This window comes from Hevea brasiliensis, chromosome 16, assembly GCF_030052815.1.
Source record: "Hevea brasiliensis isolate MT/VB/25A 57/8 chromosome 16, ASM3005281v1, whole genome shotgun sequence".
NCBI classification, from domain to species: Eukaryota; Viridiplantae; Streptophyta; class Magnoliopsida; order Malpighiales; family Euphorbiaceae; genus Hevea; species Hevea brasiliensis.
This window is the reverse complement of record NC_079508.1, coordinates 60,584,888-60,603,765: the sequence shown is the minus strand read 5'-3', so window position 1 is coordinate 60,603,765 and position 18,878 is coordinate 60,584,888. Positions and strand designations below refer to the sequence as shown.

Genomic DNA, 18,878 nt, shown 5'->3' with positions numbered 1-18,878 from the left:
AAATTCACACCTGAATTCACAGGGATTATACTTTCTTTTCGCACTTGCCTGGTATAGATTGACAATTAGGGTTTCAAATATGGAAAGCTCAACTGCAGCATTGAAATCTGTATAGGTTAGAAACAGGTTTACCCAAATGTGTTCTTTCACAAAACCACCTCCTAAAGTACAAAATAGAACATGTCAAACTTCTTTATGTATAAAATACTTCCTCATTTTCATGGATTAAACATTTAGATCCTAACTGTCGATTTACAAGAAAATTCAGAGACAATCATTTCTTCTTACTCTGCAAGTAAATCTTTCAATGTAATGACAATTTAAAATAATGATAACAACAATGAAACTGCATAAGATATATATGAGTGACTTTTCAAAGGAGCAATGAATCTGTGCTACATAGTGCAGGGTCGATTGTACTATCAATCATTACATGAAGAAACATTGTCATTCTATCAGAATAGGTACTCCGTCAATACAAAATTGGATTTCATATTAAGATTGCTGTCAATCTTAAAAATTTTATAACAACAAATAAAAGAAACAAATATATAAGACATGACTCATTCAAAAAAATTAGCTGCTACAATTGTAATGTTGCATATATCGACTTTTTTACAAAGGTGGCGGATCTTTTATGCATTGCTCAGCATCTATCAGTAGACTGTGACTAATTGGCTTCAATCCTCTTCGAAACCAATAGTTGGTGAGTGACACTTCTAGTTTCCTCACCTGTGAACATTTTGCAATCACCATCAACCCAAAGTTCCCAGTATGGTTTTTCCCAGTAATTGACTAGTCCTATATACATTTCAAGAATTTAAATAAACATAGGTCACTCTAAACATAAATAAACTCTCATCGTAAGTTACTACTATCTTTTCAACATTCATAAACTTTATTTTATTTTCCATGGCAGCTTAAGAGAACTTTCAGTGCTAATAATGGATGCAAAATCAAACATTAAAAAAGGCCTAATGACCAAGAAAACTGAAACAAAGAAATATAAATATTATATTTGGTAGTTATGTAAGTTCATTAAAGAACTAAATGTAGATATATACTGAATATTATCTTGAGAAACAATGTGAACAAATCCCCAGTCAAAGACACTAAATTTGGGCATTTTAAGTTATTAATTAGTGCTCCTGCTAAAATTCCTTTAATCAGTTGAGATGCAGTAAGTAATATAGCAGCTTGGTTCATCACAATTGTCAAGAAATATGGAAAAAAAAATTCGACATTTATGCATGAAAGAGGAAAAGACCAACCTGCCTAACGATGAATGGCTCCTCAGCAACACTCAATGGCTCTGTTAATATGGTCAAAAAGCCATTCCGGTTTCCATAAACGACATCTGTGAAGGGTCGATCACCTACCTGCCACAAACAAAATTTTATAATCCATCTAAAATAAACTCAAACCATGCCGACTACTTAAGAATTTCAGAATGTACAAGCATACCATGATAAGTTCCGATGATTTACACCCAAAGTGCTGTTCGATTTCTTCAGCTGTTCCAGCTGGTTTCTTAACCCCTAAGTTTAATGAGAAGAAATGAGTGAACACGCATCAATATTACATAAATTAGGCACTTTGGGGCATCGAAAGTAGTAGTTTTGGCATGTTTACCAAGAAAAAGATGAATAAATTAGTCATACGGAATCTCAAGCAGTTTTATGGTTTTGATAATGAATCAAACTATGAAGCGTATAAGTATAAAGTTTTGCTTCAGGATAAGAGCTTAAATAGGCAACGAAAAACATACTATGCCTTATGACTTTGATCCCAATTGCCTTCTCGAGTGCCCTGGCTTTGGAACCATCATGATCATACTCGTATAGGCCTAACTCATCAAGCCAATAACACACAACGCAATAAATTATCAATTGAAAGAATCACCAGCAACAATAACAAGATAACATTACAAAAGGGCCTGCCAAAATTACCAGCTGAGTTACTAAACACAGCCAGATCATTGCCAAAAACCGATTTACACTGCTCTATCGATAAACCAAGAGGACCCCACAGTGTCAAAGTGTAAGGCACTGTGATTGTATTATCCTTATCAAAGACAACACCCTTAAAACCTCTTTTATGCAGCTCTGCCCAATCAATGTACCTTATATCACGCACTGCTACGTGCGGGAGAGCCAAATGCTGCTCTTTAACCAACACTGCCATCGAAGAAACAATCCCTTCAACGTTGATTCGTTGGCCCAACGCCGCTTTCAAATCTACCCACCACATGTTTGTGAAAAGTCGTTTGGGTTTCTTGATACGGGAATCTTGTTTTTCTTCCTTTTTCTCTCCTTGTTCTTGGTTTCGGGTTTTTGGGTTTTGGTCAGTGATGGAGTTACTGTCAATGAAAGATCGGAATTGATCAAATAAAGAAAGACTGTATCTTGGATGTGAGTAGCTTGTGCTTTTGCTGGTATGGTGATTGTCTTGGTCTTTGTGATTGCAATTGCTTGCGGTAAGGAGAGTGAGGGAAGAGATGTTTTTGGAGTGACTGCGGGATTTAGGAAGGGAAACAGAATTAGATTTTAGTCTGTGATGGGAACGACAGGGAAGGATGTGAGGAGAAGCTGGGATGGGGCAACTGTAGTTGGGCAAGGGAGCGACATTAGCGCAAAGCATTTCCGTTTTCTATCCCATTTGGTTTCGGGGTTTTTAATAATATTTTTCAGTTAAAAATTAAATAATTTAATTTTTAATATCTTCATAAATCTATAAATTAATTTTATTGTTAAAATTTTAATTAATTTACTCTTTATTCTAATAAAAATATCAAAATAAATTCTATCTTCAATCAGAAAATAATTTAATATCTTATGTTTTATTTTATTAATAATTTAATTTTAAAATTTATTTTATTAAAAATTTAATTTTTATATTTTGAAAATATGAATTCTATTAAATTAAAAATTTTAAATTTAAATTATAATTATTAAAATACGAATTAATTACTTTAAACTCCTTAAAAATTTTAATTAATTATAAAATAATCAATATATTTTATAAATTTATCCTTAAATATTATAATTATTTACAACTATGTATTTATAATTTTGTAAATTTTTATTTATTTCATTATTATTTTAATAATATATAAATAATTATATATATTTATCAATTCACAATATTTTCATATATTATATTATATTGTTATTTGTAAAAAGAGGAAAAATAAAATATGAATATGAATGTAAATTATTAATAAGATAAATTTTAAAAAATTAAGTTATTTTTGAATAAAAATAGAGTTAAAGATATGTTGATCATTTTTATTAAATCTAACGGAGAATTAATAATAATCCTAATAGCAGATATTAACACGTAGGTTTACTTTAATGCCAATGATTAAATTACTTGATTTTAAAACTATAGGACCTAGTTGTAGGTTTAACCAAATCTTAGAGATTAAACTGTTAATAAAATATAATTTCATGAATAAAATTATTTTTAAATTAAAAATAGAGTTAAGAGAATTTTAGTCATTTTTGTTAAAATTAACAATAATTTAACTAAAATTCTAATTATAAAAATTAATTTATAAATTTATTAAAATATTAAAAAAATAATTATTTAATTTTAAAATTATAAAAATTAAATTATAGATTTAACTAAAAAAATTAAATCGTAATTTACCATTTTTTTATTCTCAACTCATAAAAAGCCGATTAAGGTTAAGGATTTTTGCTACTAAAAAAAGGGTTAAAGATTTTTAATTATTGTAATCCAACAATAAGTTTGGTTAATTAAACGTTCTTAAAAAAAATCTCATGATATTGAACATTATGTTATTAGTTTTTTATTTTTATTTATTTTTATTATCCCCTAAGGAAAGGGTTAATTCATTAGATGGATATTGAAATACAAGGCCCAAGGCCTGAAAGCAAAGGAGCAATACAACTCATGTCCATAAAGAAAAAGGATCCTAGTACAAAAGCCCATATCTAGCCACAAAGCGAACCCAAGCCATACAAACTTAGCCCTAGCTAGTGTAACAGTGAGGGGTGTAAAAAAAACATACAAACACGACTATCCTGAATAAATTTAAATTAAAATTATTAATTTTATATATTTAAATATTAATTATAGTTTAAAAATAATTATAAATCAAATTTTAAATTTAAATTTAGAATTGACCTAATAAAAATTAAATCCAAACTGAAAATAAATATATAAAAAAATACATAAATAACTTTATTTCATCTTTTATTTTTATTTATTTTTATTGAATAATATATATTAAATTAATATTTTTTTTAATTAATGTATTATAATATATATGTGAAAAATGTTTAACAAGAACTAAATTATAAAAACTAAAAAAGTATTAAAATAAGTAAAAATTATTCAAATCAAATATAATCTATTTAACATAAAAACTGAATATACATAGTTTTATAATTTAATTTATTAATTTTAATTTAAATATCATTAAAATCGACTTTTCAATTTGATTTGATAAAATATATTTATCAAATCCGCCAAACCGACCAATTTATACTAAGGGCCTGTTTGGATTAACTGTTGAATACAACTGATAGATATTAGCTGATAGCTGTTATTGTTAGCTGATAGCTGATGATAGCTGTTCTATATTAAGTGTTTGGTAAAATTATATTTAGCTGTTGCTGTTAATATGTGAAATGACTAATAAGGGTATATATCATATAATTTATTTTATTATTTAAATAAATATAAAATTATAAATTTATTACATTATATTATTTATTTTATTATTAAATTAAATATATAATTATTAAATTAATATATTATATTATTTAAATAAATATATAATTATTAATCTTTTATATTATATCATTTATTTTATTATTGAAATAAGAAATAAATTATTTTTTAAAGATAATTAAATAATTTTAAAAATATAGATAAAATAATAAAATAATTATTATTGTTAATAGAAAAATTTATAATTAATTTTAAGTTTTTGGATATAAATAAATATTTTATATTTTATGTTATTAATAAAAAATATTTTAACAAAGTTGAAATACATTAATTAAAATATTAAAATTATAAATAAAAAAATAAAAATATTAATAATATTAATTTTCAAGTTAAATAAAAAAGGATAATATTGTCAAAATAAAAAATAAAACAGGATCATTATCGATGAGAAACAACTCTAAAATAGAGTTGATACAATCGGTGATGGGTATCATATCGATTTATCACTATCGCCTATTTTTTTAAGCTTGCCAAACACCACAATTTACCTATTTGACTGTCTATCAGCAATCAACTGAACCCAACAGGTAAAACAAACACCCCCTAAAACCGAAGGGCAACAACAACCATGCAACTGGAGAAGTTTGCTTCACACACTTCAACAAGACAGCCACCGAAGAGTTGCACTACCAAGTAAATTCTTCAACTTTAGCTCTAAGAATTTAATCCATTTCCATATTATTAGTGCTTTAAGCAAAAGTTGATTAATAATGAATTAAACCCATAATTGAGAAGCTTGTCATGAATAATGTGATAAAATAATTTAGACTTTATTTAAATTGTTATCCGGAAAAATAATATTTAAAATATTTGTGAAAAGTTTTTAATTTTATCTTAAATTTAATATATTTTAACAATAAAAAAATTAAAATAGCAAAATAAATTTTCAAATTATTTTTTTAATGACATTAATTTAGAATAATATTAAAAAAAATTAAAAAATATTTTATGTTATCCAATTCACTACGTACCATTTACCAATTAAAATGGTAGCATTCGTCTAGTTGCATTATAAAGTAAGTGATATTGAAATAAATAAACAGCTAGCCACCACGCCAGGCAAAAGCTAAATGAAGAACAAGCTAAGAAGGGTAAGCTCAGCCAAGGAAGCCCTCCCAAACAAAGAAGTGGGATGTACACGGTTCAGGAACAGTCGATTATGGTTCTTGAACCGCCGGTTTAGGTTCAGAGAAATATTAAACCTGAACCGCTAAGGAATGATTTGAGGAGCGGTTCATGAACCGTCGATTTCGGTTCGAGTCTCGGTTTGAAACGGTTTAATAGGAGATTTATAGTTGAGCGGTTTGAAGCGGTTCAAAAGGCGGTTTGGGGAGGTTCAAGGGATGGTTTAGGACGATTTGATCAAAAAAATGAGAGAAAAAAATTAGTAAAATAAATATGTCAAAAAAAAAGAAAAAAAGAAAATGATATTATTTGTGTTTGTAATAAAAATTAATAAGAAATGTGTAGACTTAATTTAAAAAAAATTATAGAAATGAAAAGAGATTAAATTAATTTTAGTTAAAAAAAAAAGAAGAAGGCCTTGAACTTAATTTTGTAGAAATTAAGTTGCCTACGTATCCTCTTAGGGTTTAGAGGAATCAAAGCCCACGTAGTTCTCTTACCTTCTATTTAGAGTTAGATAACCCCCTTACCCTAATCACTTCCACAATAGCTAAATCCCGTTATTTTTCCATCGGTTCCTATGTCATATAAATCTTCATTTCCTTCACGTGTGATCTATTATTGCCTTAAGGCTGCCCTAGTCCAATTATCCAAATAAATTTGAGCTTCTAATGATTCAGGAATCATATTGGATTGTGTCTCATCTAATATACTATCCCCTGCATTAAAAGCTTGTTCAACTACAACTATGGAGACTGGTGCTGCTAAAATTTGTTTAGCAATTAGAACAAGGGTGGGAAAAGTATTTGTGTGTCGACGCCACCAATCAAGTACTGGAAATTCTTTATCTTTACTACTATCACCAAACTCGAAAATAATGGTTAAAGAAATGTCAAATTTAGAATTATTGCTAAGGGATTCTCTAGGCCTTTTTTGCCTTTGTAATAAGGCACGATCACCCATGCTTATTTTAGAGGATGACTCATTCTGAACTTGACTAGAAGGCTGAGATTGGAAAACTAATTATTGGCAAAAAGAACAAAATTCACTATATAAATCTAAAATTAATTTTCTGATGTTAATAATTATTGCATGAACATCAAAATCAATCTCATCATCAAGATTTAAACATGAATAATAAAGAGACAAATAATCATTTAAACCATCTAATTTACATCTAGGATAAAAAAACACAAGCAACAAGATAAAGTGGAGGAATATTTTTTAAATAATTCAACCATTTTTTATTCATATTAGAAATACAATCTTTTAAATTAACATAATTTTCATGATCTTGCGATGCACCAACAATATTAATACATTCAATCATAAATAAACGAGATGTAGGATAATAAACACCACTCAATGTATATGTAGCATCATTAAAAACTTTTAAAATATCCAAAAGTTTTGTACAAATGTCCCAATTTTATGGATATAGTTGAACTTGTGGCACATTATTGCTAATAAATGTGTATAATAAATCTCTATATCCAAATGACTCGTTTAGTAATTCATATGTTGAATTCTAACGAGTGGGAACATCTCTTAGAAATCTTTTTAGTATTCTATTATTTATTTTATAAAATTTAGACTATTCTTTCATAATTTGAGATGTCCCCATAAAAATGAAATTACTTTTTTTGATGGGAGAAATAAATTCATCAAGGGTTCTTAAACCATGTTGCACACACAAATTTAATACATGACATGCACACCTAATATTAAAAAATTTTTCCCCAAAATTAAGTTGGCAATTTTTTTTAAGGTCACTAATTGATACAGAATTTGCAGCAGCATTATCAAAACTAATTGAAAAAATTTTATAAACTAATATATATTCTTTTAAAATATTTTTAATCATCTTATAAATATTATCAGCAGTATGTCTCTCATTAAAAATACGAAATGCAGTTATTCTTTTTTGCATAATCTAATCATCACTAATCTAATAGCATGTTACACCCATATATGAATGTATTTGCCAATAATCACTCCAAATATCATTAAAAATAGAAACTCGTGCACTCATATTTAAAAAAATTTCTTATAATTCTTTTTTTCCTTTTCTAAATAAAGAAAAAACATTCCGTTTTGAAGTATTTATAGAAATACATTTTGCATTATGATTTAAAGCATTTTGACAATAATTAATAAAACTAAGTTTTTCACCAAAATTAAATGATAAATACTCAACACAAATAATTTTTGCTAATTCCTCTTTATTTTTCTGATCAGAATATTAAAATAAAAATTGAGATTTAGAATTTGTGTACTCGAATATTTGAGTTTGAGACTTATTATACCCAATTTTGATCGGATGCTTTTGCTCCAAATGTCTCTTAAATTAGTCATATCCACCTCCTATTTTAAACTTGTAGACTTGGCCACAGTAGTTATAAATTACATCAAATATATTTTCAGATCTTTTTTTTTTTTTTTGTAAAGTGGACTTTGAAAATATTAGACGTGAGTACTTTTTTTGTCTCATCTTTCTCAGCTTGTTGATTTTAGTTTTCTTGAGTATGGTGGAATAACTCTTGAACTTTAACATCATTATCATCATTCCCAATTTACTCAATTATGTTGTTTAAATTAACAGCAGTAAACTCATTTGGATTTGGCTATGTTGATTCACCAACCTTACTTTTCCCCTTGCTAGTTGATAAACTTCCAAATCTACTACTTGCTATTTTCTCGAAAAAAAAAAAGATGGTATGATACTATGATGAAATTTGAAAATAAAAAAAAAAAATTAGTGTAGAAGATAACAAAAAAAATAGAAGGTACTAGAAATTTGAAAAAAAAAAGTGTAGAAGATAAAAAAAAAAAAAGATATTAGAAATTTGAAAATAAAAAAAATAGTGTAGAATATTAAATGAAAAAGTAGAGATAGTAGAAATTTTTATGAGGATATAAAAAAATAGATTAATAAAGAAAATATTAAATTTTAATGATAGCATAAAAAAAATAATAATAGAGTTATTGAGTAAAATAATGGGGCAATGAAAACTTTTACGAGTGCATAAAAAAATAAAGTATAAAAATTTAGAAAATATTGAGAATTAAAGAGAGATTTGAGAATAATTGTGTAGAGAATTAGAGAGATTTGAGAGAATTTAAGAGTTGTGTAAATGAATTAAGGAGATGAGTTAGGATATTTATAGAGTTTTTATAAATTTGTTATTTCCAAATTTATCCCTAAAAATTAACTATTTTTTTTATTGTTTTAGGGACTAAAGGGTAATTTTACAATTAAAATAAAAAAATTGTAACGGTAAAAATATTTACCGTTTGAAATTAAAAAAAAAATGAAAACCATTGAATTTGAAACTTAATAAATGATTATAATTTTTTTTTTTTTAAAAAAAGAAATGACTTATGATGGACATTTTGCATAGTACAGTGCAGGGGTAGGCTGCTGGGAGATAAATTTCAATATCTATCCCTGAACTTATATAATTGTAATACTACAGTCCTTTAACTTTAAAATTTAACATAAAACCTCATAAGTTTTCAAATTTTGTATAGTAAAATCTCTTTGACTTTCAATTGCTGTTTTTTAGTTAGAAATTGATATGAATAGCTCGTGCATGGTCTTAGTCAACATTTCTCTCTCCTCTATTATGCAAAGTGTAAAATTATTCTCTTTACGCATGAAAAATTATTTTGTCTATAGAGAGAAGTATGATTCAATTTACACATGGCTTGAGAGAAAAAAGAGAAATACTTACTAAGCTCCATGTCGAAACTGTCCAGGTCAGCGTCTAACTGAAAAATTGGTAATTGGAAGTTAGAGAGATTTTACTGTGCAAAATTTGAAAGTTAATAGGGTTTTATGTTACATTTTTAAGTTGAAAAGCTGTAATATTACAATTAGATAAGTTCAGGGACAGTTGTTAAAATTTATCCGGCTGTTGGGCCTGCGCGGGAGGTAGGAGTAAGTGAGGCCCTGGGCTGCAGTGTGCACTGTGCAGGTTTTAATCGAACTACCGATTCGATTCAGTTTCAAACCAATGATTTCAAATCAAATTGAATTGATGGTTTAACAGTTTCACAATATCTTGAACCTGAACCAAACTATGGAGGAATGATTTAGGTTTGATTTTGACAAGTTTCGGTCCTAGTTTGACCAGTCTGGGTTCGGTTTGATTCCGATTCCGAACCAGATCGTGGCCACCTCTGGCAAGAACCAATAGAAATCTTAAGATCAAGGCCATGGAGTAACAACAGGAGACCCATAAGGCAACTATTAGTAGGCGCCGTGAGTGTTCCGATATAAACCAATCTTGGAGGAAGTCCTAAATGTAACACCCCTATTGGTATAGCCTGGTATATTTTACTATTCCGGTGACCGGTGTCGGTCTGGACAATTAATGGGATTAGGGCCACACTTAAGACAACTTGAGAAGCCATAAACACAAATAATTAGTAATGTTTAATTAGTTAACTATAAATAAGAAAAACAGAACATAAGAGGTTAAACGAGCCGAGAGTCACAGCGATGAGTGACCTCCTCGGGAACGACTGCGAAGTCGTTTTAAACTCAAATTTCGAACCATAAAAAGTGACGCTGCGGTCCTTAGGACCCTTATGGACACAGTGGAAAAGAGAAAATCATGAAAAAGAACTGTTAAGCCAGTCAAATAATTAGGTTAGGGAGTTGGAAGAAATATTGGATTATTTACAAACCGGGATGAACCGGCGAGGGGCAATTTGGTCAATTGACCCTGAGAGCTGATTCCTGATCTAACTGTCAAATAAAAATGGAGAAAAGAAAATTTCGGAATCGAGAATTAAATTAAAGAACTAGTAGAAAAAAAATAAATAGAAAAGAAAAAAAAAAGAAAGAAGTTAGAAAAGTCAAAGGTGATGACATCATGAATGATGTCATAAAAGATTAATTAAATTATTTTATTAATTTGGGATTTTTGGTCTTCAAAGAGGGGATAAGATTAAAAAAAAAAATAGAAAAGTCTTCTTCTTCTCCCTTGTTTGCCGCCCCATCTCCTCCATAAGCTCCCATGAAAAATCTTTCCTTAAGCTTACATTAAGCTTATTTTCCTCACCCAATCAACATAACTCCCACCTAAAAACTTCATTCTTGCATCTTGAAAAGTATAGAAAGGAAGAATATAGAGGAAAGAAAAAGTGTGAAGTTGGAACAAAAAGTGAAGATTAGAGGCTTCACCTAAGGTTGGTATTCTAACCTTCAATTTCTATTTTAAGTGCATGCTTATTACCTAAAATGAGCTTAGAATTTATTAAATGAAGTGAAAATATGGGGGAAGGACTATTAGTGAATTTTCAGCCAGCCTAAAGGGAGTATGAATTGCATGAATTTAATGGGTGTGAATGAGTTTAGGAACCATACTTAGTTGAATGATTAGCATTAAAACCATTGGATGTAGTTAATTGCATGAAATGTATGAGTTAGGGTTTGAAGGCTAGGGTTTGTGAACCAAATTTTGGAGAAATGCTTAAATGATGACTTTGGTCTATTGTGAGATGAAAAATGGTCAATAATGACCAAAAGAGATGTGTGGAAATTGTGAAAATGAAAACCAAATTCGTAGGTCCAATGGTCATGCTGCTGGCAGCATGACCAAACCCACTTTGAAGGACCAAAACTCAAATTTTACAAGCCCAATTGATATGCCACCAATTGGAGATGAAAATAGACATAAAATAGCACAATTTTCATTAAGGAACCATGGCCAAAAACTGACTAAAACTTGGTGAACAAATTGACCAAAGTGAAATGAGAGCAGGCTGCCACTGCACCAAACTGACCAAATGAACTGTTCATTTGGTCATAACTCGAGTTAGGAAGGTCAAAATGACCTGAAATTTTACCAGCAATTAGATATGATATAGACCTAAAACTTTCATGAAGAATACCAACCCAAATTAGGCCATTAACCCATTCAAATTATTGAGCAAAGTTGAATTACCAAACCTGCGATTCTGCAGAATTCTATTTGAGCAGTAATGTTTGAAGGGCTATAACTCTCTCTAGGAAACTCGGATTTAGGTGATTCTTGAATCGATGGAAACCTAAGACATAGTAGAACATTTTGTATGAAGAAAGGTAGACCAAATTATGAACTTAATTTGATCAAATTACTTAACAAAGTTGGACCAAAAATCTGCCAGACCCAAAATACCAGTATGAACAGTGCACGTGAACAGTAAATTTATTTTGGCTATAACTTGAGCTACAAAACTCCGATTGAGGTGATCAAAAAATGAGAATACACTTAAGACAATAAGGAACATTTTCTATGAAGGAAGTTTTGCCAAATTCCAACAGTAGATTGATCAATAGAACAGTGCAACTTTGGAGCACCAAAACCAAAAATTGGCAATTTTGCCAAAATGACCTAAGCTTTGAGAAAATGACCAAAACCAACAAGTTTAATAACCAAAATGTGGTATGTGGGTGAAGTTGGAGTTCCCATACCTATTAAGCCTTAGAAAGTCAACTGTTTGACTTGAATAGTGTAGTGAATAGTAACCCGAAACACAAAAATTTCAAGAACGTCGAAATTAGCACGTTTGAGCTAGGTATAAGTGAAGTTAAATTTATTTTTGGATTTATGTTAAATTATGGTACTGAAACACTATAAAATTGTGTGTTTCAGTGGAAAAGAATACCAGGAAGGAACCCGAGGAGTCGAGTTAAGGCCAAAAGGCGACTCATTTGAGGTTTGTGCACAACATCACTATGCTTTAAAATGTGTTGATAAAGTGAATGAAATATGTATTTTACATTTGCTTTGAATTATTGAGAATTTCTTTGTGACATTAGTTATGATGTTTTGACTTAAATTGTTGGAAGTTATTGTGTATATTTGAAATGACAATGTTTAACAAATTGTTAAGATAAGTTTTGAAACCACAGTATCATGACTATATATTTGAACACCTCACTAACACGATTAGTGGGGGTAATTAGTTTCGAATTTTGATTCCTTCTCTGGAGAAGTGTTGAGGTGTGCCAGTAGAAGAGGATGTAAATGGATATCCATATATTTGAGCTACCTAGCCTTGTGATGTGATTTCTCTTTAGCCTCTGGCTAATGAGATTATATTTATTTCGAATGGCATGATCTAACTGTGGGTTTTATGAAATGTGTTTTGATACTTCGAAATGAACGTGGTTTGCATTAAAATCTCATAATTCATGTTTTGTGTTTAATGCTCATGTTTAGTCAAATTTTTGAATAAATGTGATTTTATTTTTGCATAAAGATTATTTTAGTATGTTGTGCACCACTGAGTCCTAGTACTCAGCGATAGCTTTATTATCATGCATACAGAGACTAGAGGAGCAGCAGACTGAGCTGCTGAGGATTGAGGATCGTTCTGCTTTAAAGCTATTGGGTATAATTTATACCCTGATCGTAATTATTTATTTTGATGTATGTAATGCACAGAAATGTATGGATATGTGAAGATGGGTTTTGAGCAGCTTGTACAAAATCTGTATAAAATTGTAATAAACTTTAGTTTGGATTTTCTTAATGTAAATTTTTGTATGATGTATACATAAATTATTTATCTTTAAAGAAATATAAATGTATGAAATTGATTGACTATACCTTGAGGACTATTGAATTTTGAACTTGAGAAATTTATTGAAATGATTGTGAAATTTTTGAGTTTGATTGTGAAACCGAAGTAGTGGTTGAGAAAAACTTTTAGAAGTGTTTTTTTACATGTATTTGAAGAACGGTTTTCTCAAAATACAGAGGAAACTCTGTCAAAATTTTTATAGAATTTGCGCAAAACTAAAATGGACCAAAAATATTAACTAGTTTTAATTTTAACTAAATGTTTTAAGTACTTACTAGAGAATGCTCATCGCTTGTCAAAAATAAGAAAATTGTTTTAAAATCTCTTGTAGGGTACCTAATGAGTTATCGGTAGGTGAAGTTCGATAGTTCTTTAGGTATTCTACGGGATCATGTTACACCTTACAGAGAGGTAAGGTATGATACTAAATACATCTATAAAAATTTGCAAAAAAAAAAAAAAGCAGCAGCACTGTAAACAACCAATTATTCAAAATGAAACCTTCAATCTTCAATGCCGATTGTAATGTTAAAATAAAATCAACTATTTACATTCCGACTACCGAATTAGGAAAGAATGACTTTTTCCTACCAAAAGGAATAGAAGAAGACCGCTGATTGCGACAACAATAGTAAAAAAAGGGTTTGAGAACCCTATAAAAAAAATAAAAAAACAAAAAAAGAAAAAGAGAGAATTTCTCTCTCCAAGAGGAGAGAGAGAGCTATAATTTTACTCCGTATACTAGTTTTTTTCAATGTGCGCTACTTGCTGCTTATACTCGTTGCGCGTATTTATAATTTAATTTTTTTATATGTAATTTTTTGTTAATTTTTATATAATATAATATTATTATAATTTATTAATTTTCAATAACAAATTTTTAATATGCTGCGTTCTGAATTTTTTTTATTTAAGAATACAAATAATAAAAAACTTATAATTTTTTTAATATAATAAAGTTCATTTATAATATAATGTTTTAAATTTTTTATTAAACATTTAATACATAACTAACTCTAAATAAATATTATGAAAAGATTCATAGATATTATTTTAAAATAATATAAATAATACATGTTTTATAGTTTTGAACAATACATATTTTGATGATAATAATAGTAGTATCTAAAATGAAAGAATAATATGTCAATTAAAATCATTTGTTGTTTTTAAAGCAGTAGTAGTATTTATAATTAAAAAAAAAAACGATATAGAAAATGCTTAACAAAAATTACTATAATAAATTAAAAATGGCAATAAAATCTTTTATTATTTTTTAAAATTAGTGTTCATAGAAAAAAATAAAGATATAAAAAAATATTTATAATCAATTATCTTTATAATATGTACATTTTAGTTTTTATTGAAATAATTCTAATATATTATCACTAAGCCAATCGACAAATAAAATAAAATTTAATAAAAAATAAAAATAAAAATAAAAAATAATTAAGAATAATATGTCAATTAAAATCATTTATTATTCTAAAACAGTAGTGTTTATAATAAAAAAAATACAGAAAATGCTTAAAAATGTTACTATAATAAATTAACAATGGCAATAAAATCTTTTACTATTTTTTAAAAGTAGTGTTCATCGAAAAAAATTAATAAAGGTGCAAACAAATATTTATAATCAATTACCTTTATAATATGTGCATTTTAATTCCTATTAAAATAATTTTAATAGATTGTCAATAAGTTAATCGACAATTTAAAATAAAATTTAGTAGAATTAAATTGATTATTTTATTTATATATAATTTATTAATAAAAAGAAATAATATAATATTATAAATTAATTAAATAAATAATAATATATTAATAAAAAGTTAAATTATAAATTTATGCAATGAATTTATTAATTTCATAAATAATAAATAAAATCATGTCTTATTTTATTTATTAATAAATATCTTTATCATTTATATTTTTCATATATTGTAATAAACTAATAATTTTAATAATTAAGAAAAAATAATGACCTTAGAAGAGAAAAAGGTCATTAAAAATAAAATTAAAACTAAAATGCTTTGAGTTTCCGTTAGCATTGATAAATTATTTTAAAAGTTATGTAATTATTTTCTTTAGTTAATTCTTGTTATGAGGTACGTGTTAATAGTATGCTCTAGAGCATATTATTTAGTATGTATCTTATACATATTTTATTAATAAAAAGTAATTTCACTTTTCTGTTTACATAATGCATTTATGTGTAATAGAAAAGGTCCATTGATATTTTGTTAGAAATTCTATTTTTAAGTTGTTAATAACATGAGTGACAGTATTTCTAGTACAAAGTATCATAAATTGGTTCACAATCGAGGATACATCACAATAAGAACATGACTTATCCAGAAAAATTGTAATCATGTTTGTTTCCAAGATATTTATATGAGATACAAATAAGATGGAATAGTGAGTCTCATGCCATATAACAAACATGATAGATACTTATATATGATAAGTAGGCCGAACCAGTAACGCATATGACAAGCACATAGAGTTTACTCTTGTCAATGTATTGTCATATATCATATCAGTGCATATAATCTTTAGATCTGAGATAACACAGTTATCTTGTATATAGGTGGTTTGAGTTTGATACTGCTTTCATACTTATACTGTGTATGGGTATATGGGCATGTGTTGGCTCCTACCAGTTATATATGGAGATAGGTGTTGATCAAAATGGAATCTGTTACACTAAGTAAATAGGGATAAAATCCTATGTTCATTTAATTGTTTTTTATATTTAAAATTCCTAGCCAGGACAAACAGATTTAAGCAGAAAAGAGTTTCTGATGATAAAATCTTTTTAATCAAGAATTGAAATTAAAAGAGAATATAATATTCATAGCAAATGGGGTTTAACATAAACCATGACTCCAGCTCGAATTGGGATTTTGTAACAGAGAGATTTTAGTGCATGGTAACATATGATTATAGGTTAATTTAAGGTATTCCTTATTACTGATTGGGTGGCCATGGCATGCTATGCTAGGTGTTAACCATGGTCTATGAGATGCCTAAAATGATTTAGAGAAATCATTTATGGTAAGAAAAAGTTCTGATGATATTAAGAGTTGATATCATATCTCATTGCCAATTAGTGATGAGCCTAATGAGTTACACACATATACAAGTAATCACCATATTAAATGTGATTTAATTAATTAATTAAATAGTTTAATTGATTAATTAAATAGGTTTGGTTTGCAATAAGATTACAAAGTCCCTAGCATGACTTGAAACCAAATCTAGGTTATTGTATGTATGGTATAAGTTAAATTTATATTTGAAGTATTTATATATGAATTTAATTATGAGAAATTAATTAATAGAAATTAATTAATTAATTTATATTTGATATAAATTGATTAGAAGAGGAGAAATAATTATTTTGGGTTGAAAACTCAAAATTAAAATACAAGGATAATTTGGTCATTTCACAGGATAACACGTGGCACCATGAGATGGTGACACATAGCACCAAAAATAAGTTTGTCATTTGTCTTCCTATCATGCAAAGTGATTAAAGTCAAGATTAAATCTAATTTTGACACTTGGCTTAATATGTGTAACACCCCTCACCGTCTACAGTATAGCCGAGCAAGGGGTGCTACACGGCGTGCCGGAACACCTAGTCTGTGAGTATTTCATTTTCTGAACTCAATTTGATTTTAAGAAGTCTTTTATGTAATATTCATATCATACTGATATTATTTTCATACTTTAATAAAATCAGTGTTTCAAAAATGGTAATAAAAATTTGGCAAAATGCCATCTGTATTTCGGACAAACTGTCCTTCCAAACTTGTTAAAAACAGTTCAATATGATAATATCAAAATCTTAACTATATCACAGTCTCGATTTCTCAGTAAAGTCAATAGACTTTTACAGTTATTAAACAGTTTCATAACACAGTCCATAATAATTTAAATATATCCAGAAAATCTCCATGTTATTTAATATGTATAAAATATTACAAAATACAGGGCCGAATTTCAAAATATACAACAGAAGTACAAAATACAAGATATCCTAAGTCCTACCATGTATGCAATGCAGTGCAGATGACTCTGGACTTCTGTGTAGATCTGATGTCTCACCCAGTCGTAGGCCTGCTGGGCTCCTCAGCTGTGTCTCCAACACCTACCCGTTACAAAAGCAACGCGCTAAGCAATTTTGCTTAGTGGTGCCAAATATAAAGAAATATACACCAAAATAAAGTACATGAATTTATAACATCGGTATTCTTTGCAATTGTTGATTCTACCTTCATTTGCTAACATTTCTATATTTGATAATTTTGGTAGTGCTGTATGTCAGAAGACTGGATTTAGCTATTTGAATTTAATAGTGCTTAAATTAATTGCCCGTGTAGCCTATACACTGACCAGACTGGATAAACGGATATACTGACACTGGGTACCTAGTACCTCGGGCCGTCACACCATCGGTCACAAAGTGTCTCTCGGTGTGCAACAGTGTGGCTAAAAAGTCATATAGTCAATCTGGCGATAAGCCAAGTATAAATACACAATATGTATAGCCGTAGGCTATTAAAGTCACAGTGCGGCATAATATACCGTAAAAATACAGTATGGCATAAAGCTATTTACAGAACAGCTGTCAGAATCCTATTGGCATGCTAACCTATCCAAACTAGTCAACTAGGCAAATTAGGGCACATTATAAATTAATTATTTAATTCTTCAATTTCTAGAGTTTACTAGCTATTATGTAATTCATAAGTCAATGTATATGTTGACCTTTTTAGGTAATATGGATAAGTTGATTCTAGCATCAACATGTCATAATTTATAATTCAATATGCTGCCAATATGGTGCAATTTACCATTTTTACAAGTTGGCATTCATTGCCAAATTACTTCTAGCATCATTATATGTAAATGTCAAATTCTTAATTTTTTGTGTGCTAGATTAGTCTAGCTTAAAGTCCTATTTCTCTTGGTTTTTAGCTCTGGTCAAAAAAGCAAAATTGTAGCTCTATGTCTTATTGCACTCGGGGTAAAATTTCAGGTCATTCTGAGTTGTATAGATCAAGATATGGTCAATTTACTAAAACTGGACAGATTGCACCTTTAGTGCAAAATTTGGTCAATTTTAGGTCACTTTTAGTTTTGACAGTTTTGGTACCTGAACTTGTGTAAGCTATTTGACTTGGTTCTGGCTATTTCTGGGCTTGGTGTCTTCATAAGAATTGTAGCTCTTATGTCTAAGCTATCCATGGTAAAATTTCAGGTCAATTGGATCTGTTTTGAGTGAGTTATCGTCATCCTAATGATTACTGTTCATATGGTCAAAAATCTGGGTTGCAAGGTTGCCATTCCGGATTTGGTCATTTTTAAGGTCAGTTTCTAGGCAGAATTTTGGCAACATTTATACA

General features: G+C 28.5%; 1 protein-coding gene across 2 annotated transcripts; it reads right to left on the bottom strand.

Annotated features, from left to right (window-relative positions):
- Positions 1-476: 476 nt before the first annotated feature.
- Positions 477-2,680, bottom strand: LOC110666917 (phosphatidylglycerophosphate phosphatase 1, chloroplastic/mitochondrial). 2 transcript variants are annotated; one of them, XM_021827584.2, is made up of 5 exons: positions 1,950-2,680; positions 1,769-1,846; positions 1,465-1,538; positions 1,272-1,379; positions 477-732 (listed from the first exon to the last, which is right to left on the bottom strand). In XM_021827584.2, the coding sequence occupies exons 1-5, from the start codon at positions 2,638-2,640 to the stop codon at positions 616-618; spliced, it is 1,068 nt and encodes a 355-aa protein (XP_021683276.2). In that variant the 5' UTR covers positions 2,641-2,680; the 3' UTR covers positions 477-615. The 2 variants fall into 2 exon arrangements, 1 of the variants encoding a protein (XP_021683276.2); XR_002497217.2 differs by having other exon boundaries at positions 714-732; positions 1,272-1,375.
- Positions 2,681-18,878: the final 16,198 nt, after the last annotated feature.

Excerpts from the sequence above, each read along its gene's own strand:
- LOC110666917 (XM_021827584.2), bottom strand. The coding sequence starts at position 2,640 with ATGCTTTGCGCTAATGTCGCTCCCTTGCCCAACTACAGTTGCCCCATC. Across the intron at positions 1,847-1,949 it reads TGTGTTTAGTAACTCAGCTG|GCCTATACGAGTATGATCAT; the intron begins GTAATTTTGGCA and ends TTGATGAGTTAG. Across the intron at positions 1,539-1,768 it reads GATCAAAGTCATAAGGCATA|GGGTTAAGAAACCAGCTGGA; the intron begins GTATGTTTTTCG and ends CATTAAACTTAG.